Raw genomic sequence first — 27916 nt, 5'->3', positions numbered from 1 at the left:
AAGAAGTCAAATAGCTTTAATCACTCAATAATAAGACAGCAAACAATATTTAGATGAATAGCAGAGAATGGCCACTGGGTAGCATCTGTTTGTTTCAAATAGCAAGTGGGAAGTGTTTCAAAGCAAATTTTCCTACACACTGCACATAAATTGATATTTCCTCTATTTCCAGCGTTCAGAGTAGAGGTGCCATTGCTTTTGTTGCCAAAATGGTACCACCTATGTGCAAGAAAGAAGCATCAGCAAGCATTGGGAAACTTCAAAGTTTGCAGAAGTATGAGAGAATCTTGGGGTGAAGAGACCCAAGAACAGTTGGTGAGGACTCAACTTGCTCAGTGGCTGTAGAATGAAGGTGGAATCCAGCTGGCAAGCCACAGGGAGAAGGAATGGAACGGAGGAGCTGGAATCCTGAGCAGGGAATACCCCATGCGCAGCATTCTGTTGCAGGGCCCATGCCTGCATTCTAATGTCATCCTCCGCCATTTATTGTAGTACATCCCAGAGAGACCCCTTAGAGTACTGCACTTGAGGATCCCAGGGGGCTGCACTGACTTGACAACGCAGCCGTTGATTGAGTCTCTGTTCTGCTCATCTTTCTCAGCTCCTATTCTTCAGTCTCAGCTTCTTCCTCACTGCTGTCTGTGAGTGGGAACTCCTGGAGGGCCTTCTGTGTGGTGTAGCTTCTGGTCTGCATGGGGCATTCTTGGCTCAGAATTGCCTTTGTAAGTGGGGGGAGGGGGAGAGAGGACAAAAAATATCAGACACATTGTAAGGTGCCGGCCAAGGGATCTTGAATGCCAGGTCTTTTGCACTGGCTCAGCCCTTCAGGGGGAAAGGTCTCAATAATAATAGTATAATAATTTATTATTTATACCCCGCCCATCTGGCTGGGTTTCCCCAGCCACTCTGGGCGGCTTCCAACAGAAAAATAAAATAAAATAATCGATTAAACATTAAAAGCCTCCCTAAACAGGGCTGCCTTCAGATGTCTTCTAAGAGTCTGGTAGTTGTATTTCTCTTTGACATCTGATGGGAGGGCATTCCACAGGGCGGGCGCCACTACCGAGAAGGCCCTCTGCCTGGTTCCCTGTAACTTGGCTTCTCACAATGGGGGAACTGCCAGAAGGCCCTTGGCACTGGACCTCAGTGTCCGGGCAGAACGATGGGGTGGAAACGCTCCTTCAGGTATACTGGACTGAGGCCATTTAGGGCTTTAAAGTCAGCACCAACACTTTGAATTGTGCTCAAAGGTCCCGTTGTCCACCTGTCTCAGTGAACGACACACTGAGATCCCCTGCCCTAGTAAATCCCCTGGAAAGCAGCTCCTGCCGGTGGCCATGTTTCTGGTGCCGCTCTGCTCATGTATGGGCATCGGAAGTCGCTTCTACGCATGTCCGGAAGTGCGTAGAAGCGACTTCCGGTGCCGCTCTGCCCATTTCCAAAATGTCCGCAGCGCCAGAAGTCGCTTCTACGCATGTCCAGAAGTCGCTTCTACGCATCGCTGCTGGTCCCGGATTTTTCAATCCGGAACTTGGCAGCTATGATCCAGCAGCAGTCTCCCAATGCTCTTTGCTCCCCTGGTTAATGGCACAGGCCAGAGTGTGCTTCTCTTTCATTTTAGCTGCTTACATTTAGACTCCACCTCTTGGCATTACCCCCCTTTTGATATTACTTTTGGTTTATTGGTTTCAGATGCTGGTAGGCACCTTGGACACATTACGGAAAGGTGGGGTCCAAAATGTTTTACATAAATAAACAAGAAGACTAGGAACCCTTTGGATTCGGTCAGATGACTCCCTTGGGGGTAAACTTACAATCTTCTCCTCCTTAGCTGGTGGGCTCCGTAGGAACCAGCAGAGAGGGGCATATGCGAGGTTGATCCCGCCAATGATGACCATCAGCCAGGCAAAGCCAATGGCTCGGACAAGAGCGCCTCCTATAGAGGGACCTGCAAGCAAAAAATAGGATCAAAATACTTTTCGCTGACATGCTTAGTTAATTCAGCGAGCTAAGTGCATCCAGGCTGTGCAGTAAATTCTGTTTCTAGCATTCAGCATCCTTCAAAAGCTGTGGAACGTTCAGAGACAGTGGGCTGATTGGGAGCCGGGGTGAGAAAACTTTACAAATCACAGCTTGCATCTGTTTTAAGGTTGGGCAAGGGACACAACAGATGCTCTGAGGTGACTTTTTGTTTTGGCAAATTACAGTTGAAATTAGAAGAACAGCCAAATGTACTACTGCAGCCTGAGGACCCCTCCAGATGTCCTTTTCTGTCGCACATTCTTGATGGTTTGTGTTCATGATGCTATCGGAGCAGTCGTAAGCCAGCATGCTGTATTGGTTGGAGTAAATATTTAAAAGCTAGAAATGAACAGCACATGGGCGCAACCGATAGGCAAAGAAACCACAGGGCGGCTGAGTACTCATCCATACCAAAAGCAAAGCCCATGCAGAAGGCCACGTCAGCAATGGCATAGACACTGCCGTAGACAGAGGTGTGGCGAAGGTCAACCAAATATCCCATGATCGGCATCATTGAAGAATCCACCATACCTATTTCCAGAACAAAAGGGGGGGATGCAATGAGATGTAGTATTTAACCCTTGCCCAGGTTTCAAACCACATTTGATTATTGTTCTGAAATATTATATTATATTATTAATTATATTATATTATATATATTATATTCAGTGCTTTTTTTCTAAAAAATATTGAACATCACCATTTTATAGTTCAAATTGGGAAGAATAAATACAGTAAATGGACAAAAGTAACAAAGATTCACAAAATGTTTAGGGGTATGCATACCCCTGTGTTCCCCCCCCCCGAAAAAAGCACTGATTTTATTAATGAATTCCTGTGAAACATTGTGATAAAAATATCTCCACTTAACATTTATTCTTTGGTAGATATGGTGGTTATGAAATAACTGCAACAAATGACCCCAAAATACATTGCTTCCCCCATTTTCTTAACACACTACATTTATGCAATTCAGTCTTGAAGATATATTCCAAGCAGACCTTTCAAATCACCCTGGGAATTTTCCCTGGCACATAGAGGCAAAGGCTTGTATTAGTCATACTCAGAGTACTGAGAAATAAATGAGGACGACAAATTTAGGTCCATGAATTTCAGTGGGTCTACTCTGTGTATGACTAACATTCGATACAACCCCAAATCTCTGACCCTGACCCATCACAAAAACCTGAAATGGCAACTCTGAATAACCCATCTCTTGACTACCCTTAAGCTCCTCACTTGTGAGTCAGATGCAAGAAGTCAACTAAACTAGAATGTGTTTCCTGGTCCAGCATGCACAGTTTGTTTGTTTGTTTGTTTGTTTGACATGAGTTTGACCAAATTGTGGGAGGCAGTGCAAGACAGGAGTGCCTGCCGTGCTATGGTCCATGGGGTCACAAAGAGTCGGACACGACTAAACGACTAAACAACAACAACAATCCTAATGTTGCAGTCACCCTGTCTCTGCAGTGCAGGCTGAGGATGAACACAAAGCTGAGATGCAGAAGGCCAGGTGTCCATCAAAGGAACATATTTCTGTTATACTGATAGCGAAGTGACAATATAGTCCGCTGAGGTTTCCCTTCTCAGGTTACAGAGTATGCTTTCAGGATAATCTGGGTTAGAGTGGAGGGGAAATTTGAGATTTGTAGATGGTTGGGCAAGCAGGAGCTTTGTAGGGTTCCAGCAGATTTAAGAAAATGGGGGGAGATGGCGCAGAGTATTAAACGCCCCCTAATTTTTGACATTCTTTTTTAGGGGGAAAAACCTAGTCTTATATACGCAAAAATGCGGTATATTGTTATAACTGCGTTATAAACAAGTGACAGCAGAAGGCATTGTAGAGCAGTCATCTGTCGTTAAGAGTTTGTATGACATGTTTTTCTGTAGCATTTTCTTTATCTGTGTAGATCCAGCCAAAGACTGCAATATTTTTACTGATTTCGGAGTCCCAATCCAAAATGGGTCAAATTTTTGCCCTGATTTTGAAGTCCCCCTGACCCACAGTTCAGGGGATATATTTGTAAACATGTATTACAAAAATATCATTCATCTCCAGTATTCAAATTTCACAAGGTAATGAGCCCTATTATAAAAGGCAAATCCTGGGAATTCAAGTTGCTCAGGATGAAATGCAGGGAACTCTTCCATTCCTGCAGTACCTGTTCCTTTCAGCTTGCTTCTCCCTTCTAGAGTAGAAGTCTCTACTGTCTGCAGTTATCACCACTAAAAAGGCAACAGTTTCTCTAGGCTCGCTCAGCTCCTGCTGCTGCAGAATATAAAGGGTCAAGGGCCCTCTCTCATCCATATTTATGACCCCTCTTATTCCAAGGACTTCCTGAGGCAAACTATTTATTGAACAACCATCCTCATTTCACAACGTAAGAACAGCCTGCTGGAACACTGATTGGCTTGCACGAAGCTAATGCAGAGGTTAGACTATGTTCAGTCTTTATTTAGCATTATTCTTTCATTCCACACATTTTAATGCACCTCCCTGCCACTTTTCAAACGCCAGTTCTTTTAAAAAGTAGATTTGTTGCACAAGCGCTTTAATCCAGTCAAATTGTGCAAACCTAAATTGGCACAAAGCACTCAAAGCCCTCCCACAAAACAGTGACAGTCTGGAGGTATCTCGAGTGTGGACAATCAAGGGCCAAACCTGGTGGGCTCCTGGCCAGAACAAGGATGGGTCCCCTTTGATGGTTGAAGTGCCCTGTCCAAGCAGGACAATGGTGACCTCCTCCAGCCCTCCTCAATATCCAAGGGCCTGCAGACAGTGCATGTTTGCTCATCCTGGACTGCACCACTTTGGATTGCATGTGGGGGTATTGTAGGAGGCAATGCTTTCTTCGTGTCAAACCCCACACTAGGGTGATGACTTTTTCATTTTTTTTCTCAAAAATTATTTCCTGTAGCACAAATGGATGAACTTTTGCCTATTAATGACTAAAATGAGGTATATTTAAAAAAGGTTACGCACAAACCGTTTTTAATTTTTTTTGTATGCCGTTTTACCATTTCATAAAATTGTATTAACAATTCTATATATATTTCATATTAAATTTGGACACAACACCACATTCCACAATGGGGAGTGTTCTTAGCAACACAAGGTATACAAATGTCACACCTGCGCAAGGTAAAAGCCCCTTTTTGGGACCTCAGAACTCAGCCAGCAGACCCTGCCGGACATGCTGGGAAAAGAACCTACAGGAGAGGTAGCAATGCATCGTCCTCTAGCGGCGTCTATACTGTTACTGCAGCTAAAAAAAGCTCCCTTGTGTGTTTGATGACCCTATATAATGTTTTATATATATTTGACTCTAAAGCTTGGGTTCAATTTTATATCTGCTTACAGTGACTTCAAAAATGGTCAAAAAACTGATGAATAATTTTTTTAAAATCATTTTGCGTGTGAGGTTTTTTTTTTATCAAATCTCTTTGAAAGTAAGATTTTATCTAATCTTTAATGAAAGCTCATCAAATTATGATACAGGGAAATGAGGTTGTAAAAAAGTCATCACCCTACCCCACACACATCTAGAGAAGCCACATGTCCAGGGGAATACTGCCCCTAGACCTTTCTTCCTGGCATGCTAAGCTGGATCTTTTATTTTAACTTCAAGCCTGCCATTTCCCCACCAGCCTTTCTAAAGCTGTTTGGCTGTTTTTCAACATGCATTTTTGCTCTATGTGTTTGGTGTGGACGGCTTCAAAACCTTACCAAGGGCAAAGCCAACCCCACCATTAGGCCCGATGAGTCCATAAAGATTTTGAGCCAGGGGGACCTGTAGAAAGAAATGAGATGGGGGTAAGGCCTGGAAAGGACAATAAAAGCCAAAGGAGTATCCTGCCTTTTATTTCCTTTACAGACTTAAAAGCATGTATATGCGAGTTCAACACCTGGATATGAAATGAGAGCACTAGTGGGGGGTGGGGGTGCACCCCCAGCACGATCAGGGAGGGGGTACCATTACGGCTGCCCCCCACGGACATGTGCTGTGCATTCCCCCACCGCGCTGGGTGCCATGCCCCCGTGGGTGGCGCACCACGCCCTGGGACATGCGCCACGCGCCAGCCACGCCCCCGCCTGCTCTCCTCCCCCGGTTCCAGAGCATGCAGCTTCGCCACTGAATGAGAGGACACATCTCAATCCAACATGACGACTCGGGTACCAAGCATGACATTGATTAGGAGTCTTGTAACAAAAATATCACAGTGTAGAGTGTCCCTACCTCATACCAAAATAAAAACTTAGTTGGTCTTTAAGGTGCTACTGAAGGAATTTTTTTATTTTGGAGTGTCCCTAGTCAGGGTTCCAGCAAGCCAGCCATGGCCCATCCCAGCCCTTCAAGGGAAGGTGCCTGGGAGAATCCTGGCCCTAGCCCTATAGGCCTTGGTGGTACAGAAGGCTCTTCTAGGGGTTCCCTGCTGGGCAGCCTCAGATCCAGTGGCCGTCTGATCTTCTGCAGCAGGTTCAAAGTCACGATCCTGCTGCTTATCTGGTGAGTCTTCAGCTTCTGACTCTGTGCCTGGATTGCTGCTGGTTTCATGTGCCATGACATGGCGAGTAGAAAACCATGGCTTGACAATCCATATAAAGATGGGCATGGAAGGAGATGAGTAATGACTTTGATTCATCACTTGAGCAAACCACTGTTTATTGGAGAGAAGCCTAAGTCTGAATTGGGCTACTGCCTTACTATTTGGGTGGGTGGGGAGTGGATTTTCGCTTTCCTGGTGGATCATCGGTCTTCATTTCATAGCACAGAAAATTCTTGACTAGGCTGCCGCCGCCAAATCCTCTTCCAGGATTGCTGTCCCACTCATAACACAAATGGCCAGAGTTAAGCTGGCACTGCGGCTTCTTGGCCTGGCTCCCCATTACAGCTGATTTCTCTGCATGTCAGTCATGGAATACAGATTCACTAGTGTACTCACGCAAAGGAGACTGACTCCCACTACCACCATCCCAATCAGTGAGCAGAGCCACCTATAAAGAAAAGGCAATTGATGAGAGACAGAGAGAGATCCCAGAGCATGATCTGAATGGCACAGCAACCTTTCTGAAGCTAAGCAGGTTGAATAAAACTGACAATCTCATACTGCTGTTATACAGATCTACAATGGTACCACACTTGGAATACTATGTGCAGTTCTGGTTGTACATCTCAAAAAGGGTACCAGAAAAGGGAAAGAAGGGGACAAACAGAGCTGGATTTGCTGCCCTACAAATAAAGGTTATTTCTGAGGTTATTTCATTTAGAAAAAAAAACAGCATGAAAAAGGGAATCATTTATTAAACTTGGCATGCAAAAAGTCCAAGCCTGGAGAGCTACTTCCAGCCAGCATCCGAGATGGGTGGGGCAATGGTATGAATAGGTTTTTAAGGCAAATCCTATGTTTCCCAAAGGTCATAAAAGTGACTCACAGATTTGCAGGATGCAAAAATCTTTGAGCTCCTCCACTTACCGCCCCATTTTGTTGGCTAGCATCCCAAAGAGGTTGGTACCAATGAGGTAAGACAGGCTAGCAGGCAAGAAAGCTACCCCTGCAAAACAGAGAAGCACCAGACTGAAATAAAGGCACATGGCATTTTCTGCAAAGGGACAGAATGACCTCGCAGACCTCTCCTTAAATCCCTGTTGTCATCTGCATAGATACATCAATGCAGCAGTGAACACATACAGGAGGCCAATCTAACAATGGTCAGGGACAATAGGTCTTGTTAAACTAATAAGTATGCATTATGCATTGAAGATATGTCCCTATACATATATAGTGTGTGTGTGTGTATATATATATATATATATATATATATATATATATGTATGTACACACACACACACACACACACACACACAGTATATATATATATATATATATATATATATATATATATATATATATATATATATAGGGTGGGAGGGACAAGATTTTAAAATAGGATGAAACATATTTGCAGAGGACTGGTCTAACAATGGGTATTAGCCACCATAACAAAATTAAACCTCCAGCTATAATGGTGTTATTGGCTGAATACCAGTTGCCAGATGGGAAACCCAGCCAGATGGGCGGGGTATAAAAATAATAGCATTTATCATTATTATTATTATTATCCACTTCCTCTCCAAACTGCACAGGTATGATGTTCTCAAAACTCTGGTGGGTATCTCTTTCACAAACACAGAGAGATTCCCAACTATTAGGAGACCTTCCCCTAAACGTGGCCATCAAGCTCTGCTTGTGGGATTTCAATAATAATAATAATAATAATAATAATAATAATAATAATAATAATGTATTTGTACTCTGTCCATCTGACTGGATTGCCCAGTCTGAATAGCATTTGAATAGCCACAACTGGAAACCACATGAGCCATCCAGTAAGGCTATTCCTAAGTACTCTTAAGGGGAGAAAGAGAGGCATGTACAATAAAAAAAACTAGATTCCATGTTGCCAATTGTGGTGAAAGGTGGGAATCAGACTGGGTATCATTGCCTTAACTAGACTTCCCCACTACTGGCTCCCTGAATGTTGTTGAACTATAACCCGCACCAGCTCCACCCAGCATAGGCAGTTATCGGGGATGATGGGAGTTGTAGTCAAACAACATCTTCAGAGCCCATTTGGGGTGAGACTCCTATGTCTCCTTTTTTTGAAGGTGTAATGGGGTAATCTTACCCCAAGCTCCTTTGATCATTTGCAAAATCTTGTCTGAGATGTACTCTTATCTCTCTGACCCACCCTGGGCATCATAGATATTACATAACTAAGTTGCATTCAAAGCAAGTTCCATGACAGACCATTTTTTCAAACTAAAAGGTAAAGGTAAAGGGACCCCTGACCATTAGGTCCAGTCGTGACCGACTTAGGGGTTGTGCACGCATCTTGCATTATTGGCCAAGGGAGCCGGCGTATAGCTTCCAGGTCATGTGGCCAGCATGACAAAGCCACTTCTGGCGAACCAGAGCAGCACATGGAAATGCCATTTACCTTCCCGCTGTAGCGGTTCCTATTCATCTACTTGCATTTTGACGTGCTTTCGAACTGCTAGGTTGGCAGGAGCTGGGACCAAGCAACGGGAGCTCACCACCGACCTTCTGATCAGCAAGCCCTAGGCTCAGTGGTTTAACCACAGCGCCACCTGGGTCCCCTTTTTCAAACTAGCCCATATTAAACCAACCCATTTCCTCCCTCACTCCAGCCTCATGCTCTGGACCAAGAGAACAGCAATTTGATCTGCAGTTATAATTAAATCCAAATCAAATATTTGACAGGCTGTCTGTTGGCAGTTGTTTAGCTTTAATTTACTCTCCTCCGGCTTACAAATGTGTCGCAGGCGCCTCTGTTTGCCTGGATATGTCACAGCATCCTTATTGAAACCCAGCCATTTGTGTTTAATTTCCTCTGCCTTTCCCTTTTGTTTATCTTGCCGGTGCGCTGGGAAAATCCGTGCTTTTCTGCTTGTGAAACACCAGGTTAGGCAAATAAAAGCAATAATTGAAAAATTCCCTGTGCCAATAGTTCAAAAATACTCAAAATGATGATGATGTCATTTGCCAGCCTTAAGGACGTAAGACAAACCAGGTCAAAGGCCCATATAGTCCAGCATCCTGCTCTGACAGTGGCCAACCCAGGCACCCCCAACCTTCAGCCCTCCAGATGTTTTGGACTACAATTCCCATCATCCCTGACCACTGGTCCTGGTAGCTAGGGATCGTGGGAGTTGTAGGCCAAAACATCTGGAGGGCCACTGGTTGGGAATGCCTGGGCCAACCAGATGTTGCTGCAAAGACCACAAATGCAACCCGAGTGCAACAGCACTCCCTTCACTTGTTAACTAGGTTCTTTTTACTTATTCATTCTGGATTCCTGCCTGGATGTTGGCATCTGAGTGCTCTTTACTCTTAAAAAGGTAAAAAGGTAAAGGACCCCTGGACTGTCAAGTCCAGTCAAAGGAGACTGTGGGGTGTGGCACTCATCTCACTTTCAGGCTGAGGGAGCCGGCGTTTGTCCACAGACACGCTTGATTAAACCGTTTCTGGTGCAACGGAACACCATTATGGGAACCAGAGCGCACAGAAATGCCATTTACCTTCCCACCGCAGCGGTACCTATTTATCTACTTGGACTGGTGTGCTTTCAAACTGCTAGGTTGGCAGGAGCTGGGACAGAGCAATGGGAGCTCACCACGGTTACATGGATTCAAACCGCCAACCTTCTGTTCGCCAAGCCCAAGAGGCTCGGTGGTTTACACCACAGCGCCACCCTCGTACTGTTACAGCTGTTACAATCTACTTCCTCATTGTTAGGTTTTATCTACTGGACTAGAACCACGTTTAATTAATCAGGCTTAAGGATCCATTGTACTCATAGAATCATAGAATTGTAGAGTTGCAAGGGACCCCAGGGACCATCTAGTCCAACCCACTGCAATGCAGGAATCTCAACTAAAGCATCCAAGACAAATGGCCATCCAACCTCTGCTTTAAAACCTCCAAGGAAGGAGAGTCCACTACCTCCTGGGGGAGCCCATTCCACTGTCAAACATCTCTTACCACCAGAAAGCTACTCTTAAAATTTAGTCAGACTTTTCTTTCTTGTAACTTGAATCCATTAATTCGAGTCTTACAGTCCAGAGCAGAAGAAAACAAGCTTGCTTCATCTTCCATGTAAAGCCCTTAAGATGTTTGAAGATGGCTCTCCTCTCTACTCTCAGTCTCCTCTTTTTCAGGCTAAACATGCCCAACTCCCTCAAATGTTCCTCCATATGAGCTGGGGCTCTTTATTATTTTATTGCCCTTATTTATTTATTTATTTATTTATTTATTGTATTCATATATCACTTTTTTTCTACAAGGAGCTCAAGGTGGCATACATACATGGGTTCAATGATAACCAACACTTAGGTCTATTGATTTCAATAGGTCTACTCTGAGTAGGGCTAACATTGGATACAACTCAATGACTGGCCCAGGATCACACAGTGGGCAACTATGACAAGCAGGGATTTGAACCTGTCTGCCTGTAGCACAGCTAGTGTGTACCCTGTTTCTCATATTTTAAGACATACCCATAAAATAAGCCATAGCAGGATTTTTAAGCATTCAAGGAATATAAGCCATACCCCGAAAATAAGACATAGTGATAGGCGCAGCAGCAATGCCGGCCGCGGCAGGAGGAGGAGGAAAAAAATAAGACATCCCTTGAAAATAAGCCATAGTGTGTTTTTTTGAGGAAAAAATAAATATAAGACATGTCTTATAATATGAGAAACACGGTACATGTATTTCACACATGATGGGAAGTGATTGAGAGTTGACAAAGTGCTAGGCTCCAGGGCAGAGGACTATAAGGTTCTCCACTGTTCATGAAGGGGTAGGAGTCTGGGGGGATAGGCTGGCAAGAAAGGATTAAAAAAAATCCCAAACAACTCCAGCTCCAGCCTTTATGGAGCAAGTTGTCACCTTGGAGCTATCCAAGGTCCTGCAATACCAATCTCATGGTACCCGGATGTCCATTGTTCTGTATAGTCTCCTGTTCATGGTCCAAACAAGACAACTGCCCTGCAAAGAGAGCAGTGGGATCTTTGCCACTAATGCAGAGATGGGGAATCCGCAGCCTTCCATATGTAGTCAGATTCCATCTCCTATCAGTCCCAGGCAGCAGTGATCAGGAATAATGGTAGTCTAGCAACATCTGGAGGGCTTCCCATCTCTGCACTAATAGATCTTATCCTCAATTTCAGAATAATGATTCCTCTTTATTCTTCACATGTTTCACATGTTCTGTGTCGCTCGTTTGTAACAACCTCATCCTTCTTTGCTCCACTGCTTGTTCTTAGAAGCAAGCAGAAAGGTCATGCTCACAGGCCCTTATTTAGCCAAGGCTTCCTGCTGACTAACTGGTTGTTAACTTGATTAGTGGCTTTCGGGAGCACTATTGCACCTAGGTAGCAATTTAATTTAGGAAGAAAGCATAGCTGAGAGCATCTCCCTCCAAGGCCCCTCCTTCCCTAATTGAATTTCAGTTGGGAGGGTTACAGAAAAGGTAGGCAATTTCATCTCATTATCCAGTCTCTAAGGCAGCACACAATTGTCATGTACCGAATCACCCTCCCTTTGCCTCTGAAGATACCTTTGTTGTTGCTATTTTAAATCTGTAGGTGCACCTTCAAAAGCCATGTTGCTTGATATGGTTGTGTTGGTGGGGGTGGAGTGGGTTCCTCTTGAAGTTTGCAGTTTGAGGCATGTGGGGAAAAGTCCTCTCCCACCTAGTTGCGGCTGTTGCATGCAAAATCATGCACATTCAGGTCCAAGTCATTTTACTAGCTAAGGTGAAGATAATGCCCCATCTACTCCATATATTGAAGCCAGGTGGACTGCAAGTTGACTCTCAGGTCACTTCCAGACTGCAGCTATTTTCAGGTGGGATTAAATCACACATTGGCAAATTCATGGTGTGTAATTAATCAGTCTTCCCAGTCTTGCACAGCAGACCAATTTCCAAAAAGATCACAGCATTTGTGATAAGGAGAGTGACAAGGAAAGTGTGGGATAATGCTTGCTTTGACAGAATGTTGTTTAACCTCCCCACACAAAAAAAAGATAACCCATAATCAAAACAGGTGCTCATTAAATAGCCAACTGCATCTAACTCCCCACAAAAGGAATAAAAACGAGTGCTCGGTAAATAGCCAACATCTAATATCTCTGGAAACAAATTACAACGAATTTTCATTAAAAAGCCAACATTGTCTAATCTCCCTGGAAACAAATCAGAATGACTTTTCAAATAAGTAGGTTGTCACAAAGTCCTTTTACCTCAATGCTAGTGATGGGAGTGTCTAACCTCCACACTTGAGGACAGCAGGCTAACAAAGCAGAATGCATGGCACACCTAGCCCTAGAATGGCTAGGGAGCTCAAGAGGAATGGCAGGGGGCTGCTGCATCCGACCCCCATCCCAACACCTGCCACCTGAGAATCCCCCCCCAAAAGACCTCACAACCACCTGAAAGTCAGTCCTCCACTACTTCAGACCTATCAGCCACCTCCTTTGGCTAAAGGCTAGTGGCCTTTTGCCAACTGATAGCCAGGAAGGATACAAAAAGAAACCTACCCAGTTGCCACTCTGGGGAGCACATGGTTTGCATCATCCAAATGGGCAAAGTGGCTTCGAGGATCGCAACCCCCATGTTGGCAAAGCAGATTGAGCCTGGAGGGAGACGAGAGATACCTGCGTTGTCACCGTTCTTGTTAGGAAAGCAAAAGGCAAAGCAACCCCCCCTTCATCCCTGACCATTGTCTATGCCAGCAGTGGCTGAAGGGTTTCCAACAGCTTTCGGAGGGCTACAGCTTCCCCACGCCTGGTGTAGAGAATCCCAGAAGCTCCAGAAGCAGCATATTTTGAAGCCCCTTTTGGCAATATGAACTAATAAATAATCAGAATACAAATAAGTTCCCACCGCCAATGAAAATGGGGACCTCCCTATTCTCAACCCAACAGATCTCGTTCATTTCCGCTGTTTCCCTTGGCATGTATTTCGTTGAAAGAATCAAAGCGACAAAAGCAGTAGAATCAGAGGAGCAAGGGTTCACTAAAACAGGGGTGGCTAACCTGCAGCCAGGGCTGGTCCAAGACATTTTGCTGCCCCACGCAAAGGGGGAAATGCCTCCCCCTTCAATGTACAGAAGGTGAATGAATCGGCAGGTGAATCTGACTTCAACAAAGTGATGGGGCAACCTTCTTCACCAGACCTAAGGACCTTTTCAGTACCCAGAACTTAGAGGACCCAGAAGGGGGACATGTGGCAACAGAGAAGAATGGAGCTGCTGCTGTTCCAGAGCTTCTGCTGCCTGAGGCAGCTGCCTCCTCATGCCTAATGATAGGGCTGGCGCTGCCTGCAGTCCTCCAGAACTACAACTCCCATCAGCCCCAGCTAGCATGGCCAGTGATCAAGATGGTGGCAGTTTTAGTCCAGAAGCATCTGCAGGGCCACATGTTGACAAGTCCTGCTCTTAGAAAAGGGAGCTGCTTTTTTATTCATTTATTTTTATTAATACAGTGGTACCTCTGGTTAAGAACTTAATTCATTCCGGAGGTCCGTTCTTAACCTGAAATTGTTCTTAACCTGAAACACCGCTTTAGCTAATGGGGCCTCCTGCTGCCGCCGGAGCACGATTTCTGTTCTCATCCTGAAGCAAAGTTCTTAACCCAAGGTACTATTTCTGGGTTAGCGGAGTCTGTAACCTGAAGCATCTGCAACCTGAAGCGTTTGTAACATGAGGTAAATGTATTTGTTTTGCCCTCCCCCTTGATTGATGCTTGGGGTATTGTTTTGTTTTTGGGAGGGGCGCACATATTTTCTGAAGTTTATAAAAATGTTCCTCTCACCAGCTTCATATCCAAAGAAGCTGAATTCCAGTGATGAATATCCATGACCCCAAATGTCCAGGAGGAAGGCATGGCAACTTACCTGCTGCAATCAAAATGTAAGGGTCTCCTAACAAGGTCAACAGCGGAGTCCCTTTCGTACTCTGGAAGACACACAGAAGAAGGTAGATTTTATTTTTTGCAATAATTCTAAAACAATTAAAAAACTTAAAAAACGAATAAGTGTATGTTGTACCTACCTCAGGCGAAATCTTTGATGGATGTAAGATACAAAGCTGTAAAGCTAACACAGAAACATCGTTACTGGCTTGCTTTTCTTGGAATGTCATTTCAACTTTGCTCTTAATGGTGATGTTTTGATGCTCCCTCTGTTTCCATTTATTGCTCCACTCACTCCCCACAAATCCTGGGGACTGTGGTTTACCCCTCACAAGAGTTACAATTCCCAGCATGCTTATCAAACTACAGTTTCCAAGATTCTCTGCAGGGGGGAAAGTTATGGGCGTTAAATGTACGGTGAGGCTGTGATTTCGGCTCTCATTTGGCTTTGGAGCTCGGGCGGTCAAATCCTAGGCTAATTTATCCAGACGTACCGGTAAGTCCCACTTTGTTTAGTGATATTTACTTCAAGGGAAATGTGCAAAGGACTGGAGCCTGCTGAGATCCCATCCACAGCATGCACTTAAGGGACATTTAAAGCATTTGACGTCCCCCAAAGAATCCTGGGACCAGTAGTGTACTCCTCATAGAACTATAATTCCCAGCACACTTAAAAAACTACAGTTCCCAGGATTCTTTTGAATAAGCCATGTGATTTAACTGTGTGTTAAATGGACTTTAAACGTATGGTGTGGCTGTTTGTAGTTCGTCTTGCCTCAGCCACACAGTGGTCTTGATCCTGCCACTAGTTGTGTCATCGTGGCAGGGCATCCATGCCCCTACTCACCAGAATGAGCACCGGGGGGGGGGGGTCCTCAAATGCATCGCATCTGGCTCAACACATTTTGAAGGGAGTTTTGAAGTTCTACACATTACCATCTAAAGAAGTCTTGCCCCACACATGCCCCGTAAGACCATTAAGTCCAGAGCCTAAAATGGCCAAACTGCCCCACTGCGTGACACCTCAGAGAGCTACTCACCTCCGTCCAACAGAGCTAAGAATGCCAAGATCATAAAAGGAGATGACTTCCCAACAAATTCATACATGACACTTCCAAAAGGAGCACCGACTGCAAGGAAAACAGTGATGATCAGCACTGCCGGTGTTGGAAAAAGCAACCATAGAAACAGAAAGAGGTTTATAGCAGTGGGGAACCCTTCTCACCCCCAAGGATGCCATTCCTGGAGTGGCCAGTAGCCAGCAGAGCCAGAGCAAAGCTGGGTGGAGCAGCAAATGTGAATGTTGGCATTGTACAGTAGGCTAGTTTCTATGCAGAAGCAAACACCGCGCTCTGTCCTCCATCCAGATCAAAGGCATGAGCGGAGTTCAAGAACACATTTCAGTCAGGCAAAACCGCTGAAAGGGGGCGTGAAACAGGGATGATGTGCCTGGTATGGCCTGAGGAGAGACCCGAGGCTTGGATGGCTGCATTTGGCCTTCAAAGTCCGAGGCTCCACATTCCTGCCTCTGAGGATCAGCACCTGATTCCTCCAAGGATTCAGAATGAAGGTAGTTCACGTCAACGGGGTGGAGGGCACTGGTGGAGGAAGAGGGGTGGGGTGGGGAGCACACCACCCCCGGCAGCGTGATTCTGGTGGGGTGCCATTGCGGCTGCCCCTCCACCCGGACTGGGCGCCACACACACCCCAGGTGGTCTGCCACGCCCCCGGGATGCGCGCCAGTCCCGCCCCTGCCTGCTCTCCACCCCCACCCCCGTGCCGGAGCATGAAGCTCCTCCGCTGCTGGAGGGGAGAGAGGTTGCTAGTAGCGTTGGACAAATCATTTTTATTCTTTATGATCTCCCATTTTTTAATACAGTACTATTACTGTTCATACAGAGGCATCAGTGCACATTTACACATTCTTACAGAGTTTCATACAGCCCCTGCCCCAAGACATATCCCTGCCCCCAAGAAGCCTTGAGCATGAATTGGGGAAGACAAGAGGAAGAAGAGGAGGAGGTACTGTAAGGTGAGCAGGCTGTGATTCTGTGGTTGAGACAGAGAGGAGAGGGAAGTGGGGAGATAATTGGCTAGTTTAAGCCCTTGAGAGCTGTGGCATTATGGAGATTTGGAACTCCCTGCCTCTTGACATAAGGCAGGCACCTTCACTAGACTCTTTTCATTACCTGCGAAAAGCAATTTTTTTTAGGCAAGCCTGTTCAGACAAATAGAATATTGACATGCGTTTTAATCTGGCTTTTGGCTTATCGCTGATTTTTATTATTTTTTATCAGTTTAAATACTGCAGTTGTTTTTACCTGTGTGTGTTTTCATCTGATGATTGTATTGTTTTATTCTTTCTGTAAACCGCTTTGAGGTTTTTATTGCCATCAAGCAGCATATACATTTTGTGACATAACTAAACAACCTGCCTGGATCTAAGTGGGCATCACAAATTAGAAATAGGGGGAAAGACTGAAGCAGTATAGAGAGGCAATCCACCAGCATAAGTTCGGACGTTTCTACCTGTTTGCTGTGGATGTGAAGGATTACTCACCCAGCACTCCCAAAGCCAGGCCCCCCAAGGCTATTCCCATGGCATTTCCCCTCTCGTAGTCATCCGTGTACACGCTTGCTAGCATCCCCAGACCTGCAAACAGAGAGAATAAAGCCACTGTGGTGAAGTGGTAAGCGTGTTGGGCTACAACTTGGGGGCCCAGGGTTCAAATCGCCACTCATCTGTGAAACTCCTTGTGTGACCTTGGGCCAATCCTCGTCTCTCAATCTAACCTACCTCGCAGGATTGTTTTGAGGGCAAAAAGGGAAGCAGGAGAGCAATGCACACCGTCTTGAGCTCCTTGGAGGAAAGGAGGGTGATAGGTAGTAAAGAAATAAGATTTGAGTGCCATTCTGGGCTCCTCATTTAGGAGCACAGGAAACTGCCTTATAGAGTGTCAGGTCATGGGTCTATCTGACTATCTGGCAAGTGGGCAGTAGCATCCATTGGGGGTGCGGTAAGCAAGGAAGCTAGCAGCGGGTGGAGCCAGAGCCAAAGGCAGCTCTTTGTAATTTTGTCCCATCATCTATACTGAGCTCTACAAGGGCAACTGTGAGATTAAGGAGAAGGAAGCTCTCAACCAGAGGTATGATGGCAGGAAGATGGGGTCTGATTGAAGGCTGACAGGTTAGTGGGGCAGTGCCCTTCCCCCCCAATGGAACAGCATCTCTAGGGTTTTAAACAGGGTCCTAGTCCTACCCGAAGATGCCAGGGAGAGAACCTGAGACCTTTCCACACAATGCATGTGCAACAGCCCCTCCTCTATGGTGCACCCTCTAAAGTAAAAAGAAAGAGAAAAGGTAAAGGACCCCTGGACGGTTAAGTCCAGTCAAAGGTGATTATGGGGTTGTGGCGCTCATCTCGCTTTCAGGTCGAGGGAGTTGGCATTTGTCCACAGAGAGCTTTCCAGGTCATGTGGCCAGCAGGACTAAACCGCTTCTGGTGCAACGGGACACCGTGATGGAAACCAGAGTGCACGGAAACACCATTTACCTTCCCGCCACAGCAGTACCTATTTATCTACTTGCACTGGCGTGCTTTCGAACTGCTGGGTTGGCAGGAGCTGGGACAGAGAAATGGGAGTTTACTCCATCACGGGGATTCGAACTGCTGGCCTTCCGATCGGCAAGCCCAAGAGGCTAAGTGGTTTAGACCACAGCGCCACCCGCTCCCAGTAGCATGTAGCTACAGCTGCAGCCCCTCCTCTATGGTGCACCCTCTATGAAGAGTCCTCTCTTGCTGCCCAGGGACTGGGCTGGTGTCTGCTGGCACCCCAGGACACTCTCCTAGCAGCACTGCTGGTAAGGCCTGCCCACATATTTACCTGCAACAGACGAACAGGCAGAGCCAACGCCTTGGAGCGCTCGGGCGATGAACAGCAAAGTGTAGGTACTCGAGAAAGCAAACACTAAGAGAAGGAAATAGATGTGCCCAGTTGTAACAGTGTCATAGTCAGGTTATTGGGGTGATGTTTGGGAAGTGCTTTAAACCCTCTGCAGCAGGGAACATTCTCTCAAGGGCCGCATTCTCTTCAAAGCAACATTCCAAGGGCCATGTGCCTGTGTTGGTTGGGGCCAGAGACAAAAGTGGGCAGAGCATGTAATCTGGGGAAAATTCTGAGGGCCAGACAAACCGGCCTGGAGGACCATATTTGACCCCCTGGCTTGAGGTTCCCCAGCCCTGCCCCACGATATTGCTGCTTCAATTATTGCTATTGTGTCTTATTTGTAGTCTATGTTGAGAATCCCAGGCTGAAAAGGAGGAATGTAATTATAACAGCAGCAGTTATCAATACCTCTTATTCCTTCAGCCCTCCAGATGTCGCTGAACTACAACTCCTGTCACCACCAGCAAGCATTGACAAAGGTGAGGGATGGTGGGAGTTGTAGTTCATGAACACCTGGAGGGCCCAAGATTCCCCACGCCTGCTCTAATAGCAAACACAGATAGTGAGTGCTGACAGGATTCGAGCCAAAATAGGGCTTGAGAAACAAGAGGGCCGTGGTTTGCAGAAGTACAACAAACAAATATAAGAATGTAAATGTCTAAGGGAAGACTGAGAAATAAAACAGCCCAATGAGGACTGGTGGGAAGCAGGGAGGAGAATGGAATATTCTGGAGGATGGCATGGCAGGTGAGTTGATGGCCTCCACTTGTTCCAATTAAGAGGTGAGCATGAGAATAAATACTGCAGCATTTTGTTACAGGCTTGACTTGTAATAATAACAATAAAGGTTGCAATGTTCTGTACATCAATTGGCCAGTTTAAAAACTTTGAATCCACTAAAGAGGTGCCCTGATTAATGCTTTAACACACAAGCTTATAAAATCTGCAGGTGGCAAATAACATCACAAAAGAGGTATTCCTCCCCCTTTTCCTCACATAGTAGGGGGAAAAAATTTTCCTACAAGGATGCCCACTAGAACAATATCAACAAAAAGCACCCTGCTTGCTTAAAAAAATTAAACTTTTACTCATAGGCAAATTTCACAATCTCGTAGATAAGAAACCTGAAGGCCAGCTATGAGGTGCAGGATACTTACAAAGGGTGGAGAGGAACATGATGACAAATCCAAGAAACATGGGGATATGGTATCCTATCCTGCAGGGAGAGAAGACATAAGGGTTTGCATTCAGTGTTAAGCACACACTTATTCCCCAGACCAGAGAGTGTGTCTGTGGAATGGGTTCTGTCTACAGAATACTTTGTCCAGGGAAGGGCCACCTCTTTCCGACTTAGTCATCCTTTTGGCACCAAGCAGTTGGGGAGCACCACTGACTGGATATTTTTACTCTTTGTCTTTCGCAGAGTTAAAAAGCGACACGATAGTATAGAATGATGCATGGTATGGAAACTGGGTAGAGAAGAGTTTTCTCCTTCTCTCGTAACACTAGAACTTGTAGGCATCCAATGAAGATGATTGCTGGCAGATTCAGGACAGGCAAAAGAAAGTTCTTCACAAAGCGTATACAGTGGTACCTTGGTTCTCAAAACACCTTGGTACTCAAACAACTTGGAACCCAAGCACTGCAAACCCGGAAGTAAGTGTTCTGGTCTGCAAACTTTTTTTGGAAGCCGAACATGCTCCGTTTTGAGAGTTACACTTCCGATTTGAGTGTTACACTGAGGTCTGTCTGTTTTTGCTATTTATTTTGCGTTTTTGTTTTTCCAGCTCTCTCTTTTGTTTTTGTGACTGTGTGGAACCAGTTCAGCTACTGATTGATTGATTGATTGTGTAACTGCAGTACATTGTTTATTGCTTTCATTTTATGGATCCATGATCTCATTAGATAGTAAAATTCATGTTAAATTGCTGTTTTAGGGGTTGTTTTTAAAAGCCTGGAATGGATTTATCCATTTTGCATTACAGTGGAACCTCGGTTTATGAACACCTCGGTTTATGAATTTTCGGTTTACGAACGCCGCAGACCCATCCGGAACGGATTAATTCACTTTCCATTACTTTCAATGGGAAAGTTCGCTTCAGTTTATGAACGCTTCAGTTTATGAACAGACTTCCGGAACCAATTACACCCATGCTTCGGGTTAAGTACGCTTCAGGTTGAGTACTCTGCGGACCCGTCTGGAACGGATTAATCCACTTTCCATTACTTTCAATGGGAAAGTTCACTTCAGTTTGTGAATGCTTCAGTTTATGAACAGACTTCCGGAACCAATTGTGTTCATAAACCGAGGTACCACTGCACTTTCTATGGGAAAGTGCGCCTTGGTTTTGGAACGGACTTCTGGAACGGATTGAGAACCAAGGTACCACCGTAGTTAGGCTATGGAATTCACTCTTGCAGGAAGCAGTGATGGCCACAACTTGGAGGGCTTTAAAACAGGATTAGACAAATTCGTGGAGAATAAAGATGCCTGTGCTCTGTCTCCACAGTCAGAGGCAGCCATGCTTCTGAATACCAGTTCCTGGAAAACTTAGGAGGGAAGAATACTCTTCTGTTCAGGTCCTGCATGGAGGCGTCCCATAAGTATCTGGTTGGCTGCTGCTAGTCCAGGATGCTGGACAAAAAATGGGGCACTGGCCTGATCCAACAGGCTCTTACATTCATAGATTAATGTATTTCCATTACAGATTTTTATTTTGCAGTCACACCCACATCATGCATCCACAAAGCACACCATAATCCTGGGAAATGTAGCTTTGTGAGGGCTAAACTACTATCCCCATAAGTATTTGGGGAAATTAAATAATAATATAATAGTAATGATAGTAATAATAATGATATAAGTAGTTAAAATCCATAAATATTTTTTTTAAAGAAAGAAAAGAACTCTGAGGCAATAAAATAATCAGAATAGCTCTTCAATTTACTGTGAATTGTAAACAATATATTGTTCTAGGTAACTTCAATTAATAATAATAATAATAATAATAATAATAATAATACATGTGCTTTAAATCAGGGGGGAAGGAAGGGGTGCGGTGGGGGCGGGCGGCTCCGGGTGTCACCACTGACAAGATGCCCGGCAGCACTCACCGTGGGGCCTGCAGCATGCCCGAGCCACGCTTCTCACCTGGGAGTGATGCGGTGGCTTGGGGGCCCGCAGGTTCCACGCTGCCCCAAACTGTCCGCCTGCTGCCTCCCCTTCAGCTGTAGGGCGGCTGGGTGGGAGGAGGCAGGCAGACTCCTTGAGGCACCACTGAGCATCCTGCCCCTATGGGCAGCTCGCCCCGCCCCTGGGCGCGCCGCCCCAGGCGCGCCCGAGCGGCTTCCTCCGCTGTTGCTTTAAATGTATGTTGTGGGTGTGACCATCTTCTAAAGTGCTTTGGGAATTTTTGTTGTGGCAAGTGATTCATGTATTAAGTAAACCTACAATGAGACATGTGTTCCATCTACCCTAAAAGAGCCCACCAATGCTGACACTTGCCATGTCTCTCTCTTAGATGAGGCAATAGGCACCACTGAATATTTCCCACCAAGCCCCAAAATGCCCAGCATAGTGCCACTCTATGATATTGCAGAAAATTAAAATGGAGCCCGGACTGATGCTTTGTCAGCATGCACCACAATGTTGCATGCTTCAGGGCACGGTGGAAAATTTAAAGTAGCAGCTCATAGCACCCCACTACTCCCCCCGCCACCAAGTAAACCAAAAGCCAGGAGCCCAGAAAATTTAGAGGGGCATCACAAAGGACACTTTGCTGAGGCATCTCTCAGATCAGGGTGTAAAGTAACTCCCTCAGCCCTCAATGCTATAGTTTCCTTGGCACCTTTGCAATTCTGTTGGTGACAGGGAGCTGCTGTCTGTGGTTCCTTGCATACATGAAAGTAAGGGAAATAACACCTTTTGTTTTGTTTTTTAATGGGCATACCTGTTGGTTAAAGGTCCCACAAATGGGTTGACTAAGAGCTGCACCGTGGCTTTCGAGGCAAAGAGCAATCCAATGCGAACGTTCTCATTGGACAGAAAGTCCACCCCATCTGTACAACCGTTACTTGGCGGCAAAGTGGTCGTGGGAAGGTGAGGGACAAGATCTCTGTCTTGGGTCTCGTTTGCGTGGACCACAGGGGGACGAGCATGAGAGTCCAAGGTGAACACTGTGGTTCTGTCATATCGAGAGAGCCCTGAACCATAGGGAGCTGTCGAGGAGAGGGCAGCAGTCGTCATCGCTGTGGTCTGAAGAGAAGAGTGGTTTGCGCTTTTGTAGGTGGCAAACAGGAAGGAAGGAATGATCGGCACTGAAAGGAAGTCCGTTGAGAGGTTAGATATTGCACTTCTATGGGCAAGACACAAAGCAGAGCAGCCGGATAAGAAGACAGGCATGAAGCAAGCTCCTCCTAAAGAGATGTCCCATTCAACTCTTCTCTCGGTCCCATCAACATCAGAACCATGGCTAGTGATGACCCGAGAGAGAGCCTTTCCTGGGGCTGCTCTCATATTGCAGAATTCCCTTCCAAGAGAGACTAGGTGGGCTCTCTCTTTGTTATTCTCCCATTGGCAAATTAATACCTTTCTATTCAGGCATCTGAAAACTAAGGTGCAGGTGGTGCTAATGACCAGGCTCACTGCCAGGGCAAACTGCATTTTAACGTCGATTCTAATCTGTGTTTGGATGTATTTTAACTCTTGTTTTTAACTAGTTTGTTTCTATTACTTTGTATTTTATAATGTTGTTTTTAAGTGTTGTAAGCTTCCTTGAATCAAACCTAATGAGAAAGTCTCAATATAACAACAACAACAACTATTATTATTATTATTATTATTATTATTATTATTATTATTATTATTATTGTTATATAATAACCAGAGGACTGTTTGATAGGAAGCAGACATGCTTCTATTGTGGCCCTAAGGGATGGGTGGGTGACCACATTCACCTCCCAGTGTGGTTCAGCAATAAAACTACTAGCGCATTTGCAAAGCTAAGCAGGGTACGGTGTGGTTTCAAATGGAATGAGGACCGCTTATTGAGATTCCTGCATTGCAGGGGGTTGGACTAGATGACCCGCAGGGTCCCTTCCAACTCTGCGATTCTAGGCAACCACTCAAGGGTCACTTGCCAGTGGTGCACAGGGCCAGAGATAAAAGTGGGCAATTTAAATGGTGCCATCCAACTGACTGCAGGAGTGACGCCCAGTGAGCTCACTGGCCTCGTTTTGGGAGGGAGATTACTGGAGGCGGTCAGCTGCAAGATACTGGCCTGGATCCAGACCTGTCTGTTAGCATTAACACAGCTCAGAGGAGAGAGAAGACAAAGCAATGTGGAACCTACCCACAACTGTCAGCAGCATGTTGTCAACCAGCAGGGCAACAAACACAACCAGCAGCACTAACTTCCGGGATTCCCTCCCCTCCTTTAACCAGCTCCACGGGGCACAATCCATTGCCAACCTTGGGGAAAGCAGCGCCATCAGCTTCAAGGTGCACTTCTTCGCCTGCTTCTCAGGGCTCTCAGTCCCCAGGTAGCTGTAAGAGGGGGGGGGGGAGAGAAATGTTGCAAAACCTCTATCCAAACGCTTCAGCTTCAGAAGACCAACCAGGAGGATAAGTTTCTAGTGCTCAAAAAGCACTTGCTGTGTAACTGGTTTCCATGCTCATATTTATTCATCTTTCAATTTGGGGTGGTTATTTGCAAATATAGGGACCCAGGTGGCGCTGTGGGTTAAACCACAGAATCTAGGGCTTGCTGATCAGAAGGTTGGCGGTTCGAATCCCTGCAACGGGGTGAGCTCCCGTTGCTCGGTCCCAGCTCCTGCCCACCTAGCAGTTCGAAAGCACATCAAAGTGCAAGTAGATAAATAGGGACCGCTCCGGCGGGAAGGTAAACGGCGTTTCCGTGCGCTGCTCTGGTTCGCCAGAAGCAGCTTTGTCATGCTGGCCACATGACCCGGAAGCTGTCTGTGGACAAACGCCGGCTCCCTCGGCCTATAGAGCGAGATGAGCGCCACAACCCCAGAGTCGGACACGACTGGACCTGATGGTCAGGGGCCCCTTTACCTTTACCTTTATTTGCAAATGTAAGAGTCCATAAAAAGAGTGTCGGACTAAGTCGCATTGATTTCAAAGCGTAAACGCTAGGAAACCTTTTTCAACCTGAGGGCCACATTTCCTCCTGAGCTAGCTTCTGGGGTAAAAATGGGCGGAGCAATGGAAACGAACATTACCTTCATGCAATAGACTGGTTTCTACACACACACACACACACACACACACACACACACACACACACACACATGCTTTACATGCAGAGAGTCCCATTCTGCATCGAGGCTATCAAGTAGTCTTATCAGAGGACACCTTCCAGCCAGGCAAACATGTCAAGAAAGGTGCATAGCAGGGGCAGAGAGGGGTGTGTGGCCTGGGGAAAGGACCAGATATAAAGGACTGGAGGGGCTACCTTCAGCCCCCAGTCCTGAGCTTCAAAGTTTCAAAGTGTTTATTGGCTCCAGACTCAAGACAAAGCTAAACACTACTTTCTATCTACTACATCCAGTTCTCCTGGTCTTCTAAGTAAAGATAGATGATGTTGATGATGATGATGACGATGACGATGATGATGATGATGATGATAATAATAATAATAATAATAATTTATTTATTTATACCCTGCCCTCCCCAGTCAAAACAGGGCTCAGGGCGGCTAACACTAATAAAATTGCAATAAGACAAAAAAGAAAAGAAAACAATTAATTAAAATACAGATTAAAATACAATTTTAATATTTAAAATGCAGCCTCATTTTAAGTAGTCCATAAATCAAAACCACGAGGGAGGAAAACACAGGGGTCAGACTGAATCCAACCCAATAGTAACAGATAGATCTGCTAATGCTATCAACATGCTAGCTAACGCTGCTGTATGAAACCCACAGCTTCTTTCCCTGACTCTCACAGATTCAGAGTCAGACCATGACACACAAACAGGGCAGCCTCAGGACATGATGAAAGAGACTATTACACCCATCTCTCTGTGCACAGACGTATTTCCTGAACTAATGGGAGGGGAAATGGCTCAGCAAGCCATGCACTCAACGTCGCTGGCGTTGCTATGGCAACCCAGTGCACCTGGCACCCTTATCTCAGAGCCTCCAGACGGGGATGTGCTCCTCAAGACATGAGACCAAGCACTGTGCAATTTAACCTGTTGTTCACATTGCACCAGCAAGGCTGTAATCCAGGGCTAGGCATCCCTTTTGCCATCAAGGGTCACATGATACAATGGATGGGCAATTGGGACTGCGGGCCAGAGGATGTGGTAGTCAGTAGCTGGTGATGGGTGGAGCCTGGGCTCATTCACACATAACATTCACTGGGAAGATTAGTCCCAGGAAGGGAACTCAAAGGCAAAACCAAGTTTTGTGAATGTTTTCATGGGCAGAATGCACCCCATTCCCAGTACTTTTCCATCCAATGGGTATTAAAATGGCACTGAATTGTCTGTTGAAGTGGGGGGGGGATATAATCAAGGAGTTGGCTGTGATGGCTGGGGAGAAAGAAAGCCCAGACAGAAAAAAAAGAAAAAGAAAAATGGCACCGGTAGTAGTAGACATGGGAAAACAAAACCAGACAAAGGTATTGCCTGTTGGGTAGCGGGTGTACACCCCAAAACCCTGCTTTAACTGAAAGCTTTTTGAAAGTAAATGGTTCCAGTGCTACTCTCCATAGCCCAATGAACTAGGGGAATTAAAAAAAACCCTGTTTATCATTTTTTCCCTGTCTTTCTCGATAGGTAGGTAGATTTTTAATATATTTTTACATTAAAATGGAAAATCAAGCTTAGAACAAAATCATCACAGAATACAGGCATGAAAGCAGAGGCAAGGGGGCGGGGAGAGACATCAGTAATACATTTCAGACTTATAATAGCATAGAAATTATAACAAGTCTATAAAAGTTAAAAGACCATTAACATGGATATTCCTTATTTTCCAGGGGGATGAGGTGCATTCCCAGTGAACCTTTGTTTTTGTAGCTGTGCACGTATTCCTATTTCATTGTATTATCCACAGCCATTTTTCATGTTCAGAGTATCCTCCTTTTTAGGCTTCGTCAATCAACACAACAGAACTTTTTAATATCCAAACACCAGCTATTTTTATCCCCTGTTCAATTTATCTGTCAAAGATGCCCACCTATTGCTTCAAACTGATTACAGTCTTATGAAAAGGGGCAAAACCTCATTGCTTTATTTCATATTTAAAAAAATAACAAGTGGATACTTATTATTGCTGCTTTGTCCTGGTAGCCTTCAATGCAACATGGGATGCTTTCATACTCATTTTTGGACAGTTGCTATTTTGCTGTTAGGGTTCAGTTGCACATCAGGAAATTCAGGTTGCAAAATTAAAATTGATTTGGCACTGTTGTGCAACAAACCCACTTTCACATACACACATAAATCAGACTTTATGCAGTAAGGAAAGTGACAGGAAGATGTGGGATAATAATTGCTTGATATGGCATCAGATAACCTCCCCCACAAACAAATTAGAATGAATGCTCAATAAATAGCCATTGTCATAAAACTCACAGATTTTTTGTGTGCAAATAATCCAGGATCAATGCTCAATAAACAGGTTGTCTGGAAGTGACTCTGAAATCTCTTTAGCACCTAGCAGAGTCAAATGTAATTAAATCTGCACAATTCCTCCTGAACTCCATCATAAACTTTAATAAACTGTAGCCTTTGGGGCTTTAACATCATGTTCTACTTTTTCCTCCCATTGCACCTTGTTTTGATTAACATCGAGTACGAAGAAGAGTCCAGGAGAACTCACATCCTTGCCTGATATTTCTGTGACATTTTGGTAGTCTATTGTATCTTTTAGGTTCTTTTTCTAATGGACCAGTGCATCTAAACTACCTGTATATTTAAAAAAAAAATCAATGAAAACAGTGTTCCGGTTTCAGGAACCATATGATTATCCAAATAGCATGTATCTTAGCATGTAACTTTCTAGTCATTTTATGTCAAGAGGTCCTTCTCACTGAATTCAGTGGGGCTTAATCATTAGTAATCAAGTTTCAGATTACAGTCTAAATCATCTTGTCTTTCCTGCTATCAAAGATAGGATTTGAAACTCTAGTTCCCTGCGTCAGTCTCCAACTTGTTGCCCAGAAGTAAGAAATGGAGAGTCCTTTTTCTTACCATTGCCGAGTGCATCACAGTCCACTCCTCTCTGTGGTGCTGAAGGCGGCACAGTGCTTTGAAAGTGTCCTTCCTGGTAAATTTATTAAAGCCTTTTATCTGGGGAGGATATGAGGATCCCTTGTCCAGGAAGATGCAAATGGAAGTTCAAATATGCTCCATTCAATCTGTCAGCTGCTTTTGCGTCAGAGGCTGGGGAACAGGGTGTGGACTGGAAAGG

The 27916-nt window shown here is 45.1% G+C and overlaps 1 protein-coding gene across 1 annotated transcript; it reads right to left on the bottom strand.

The window, feature by feature from the left end:
- SLC18A1 (solute carrier family 18 member A1) lies at positions 1 to 27916 on the bottom strand. Its single transcript, XM_060268528.1, has 16 exons — positions 27697 to 27916; positions 23822 to 24015; positions 22421 to 22787; positions 19628 to 19686; positions 18408 to 18491; positions 17084 to 17176; positions 15564 to 15653; positions 14664 to 14707; positions 14507 to 14567; positions 13150 to 13245; positions 7498 to 7576; positions 6967 to 7018; positions 5750 to 5813; positions 2434 to 2553; positions 1815 to 1948; positions 1 to 718 (listed from the first exon to the last, which is right to left on the bottom strand). The coding sequence occupies exons 2-16, from the start codon at positions 23958 to 23960 to the stop codon at positions 605 to 607; spliced, it is 1596 nt and encodes a 531-aa protein (XP_060124511.1). The 5' UTR covers positions 23961 to 24015; positions 27697 to 27916; the 3' UTR covers positions 1 to 604.

Source organism: Zootoca vivipara, chromosome 15 (assembly GCF_963506605.1).
Source record: "Zootoca vivipara chromosome 15, rZooViv1.1, whole genome shotgun sequence".
Classification (NCBI taxonomy): Eukaryota; Metazoa; Chordata; class Lepidosauria; order Squamata; family Lacertidae; genus Zootoca; species Zootoca vivipara.
Note: the sequence above shows the minus strand (reverse complement) of the source record. Positions and strands in the feature narration are given on the sequence as shown.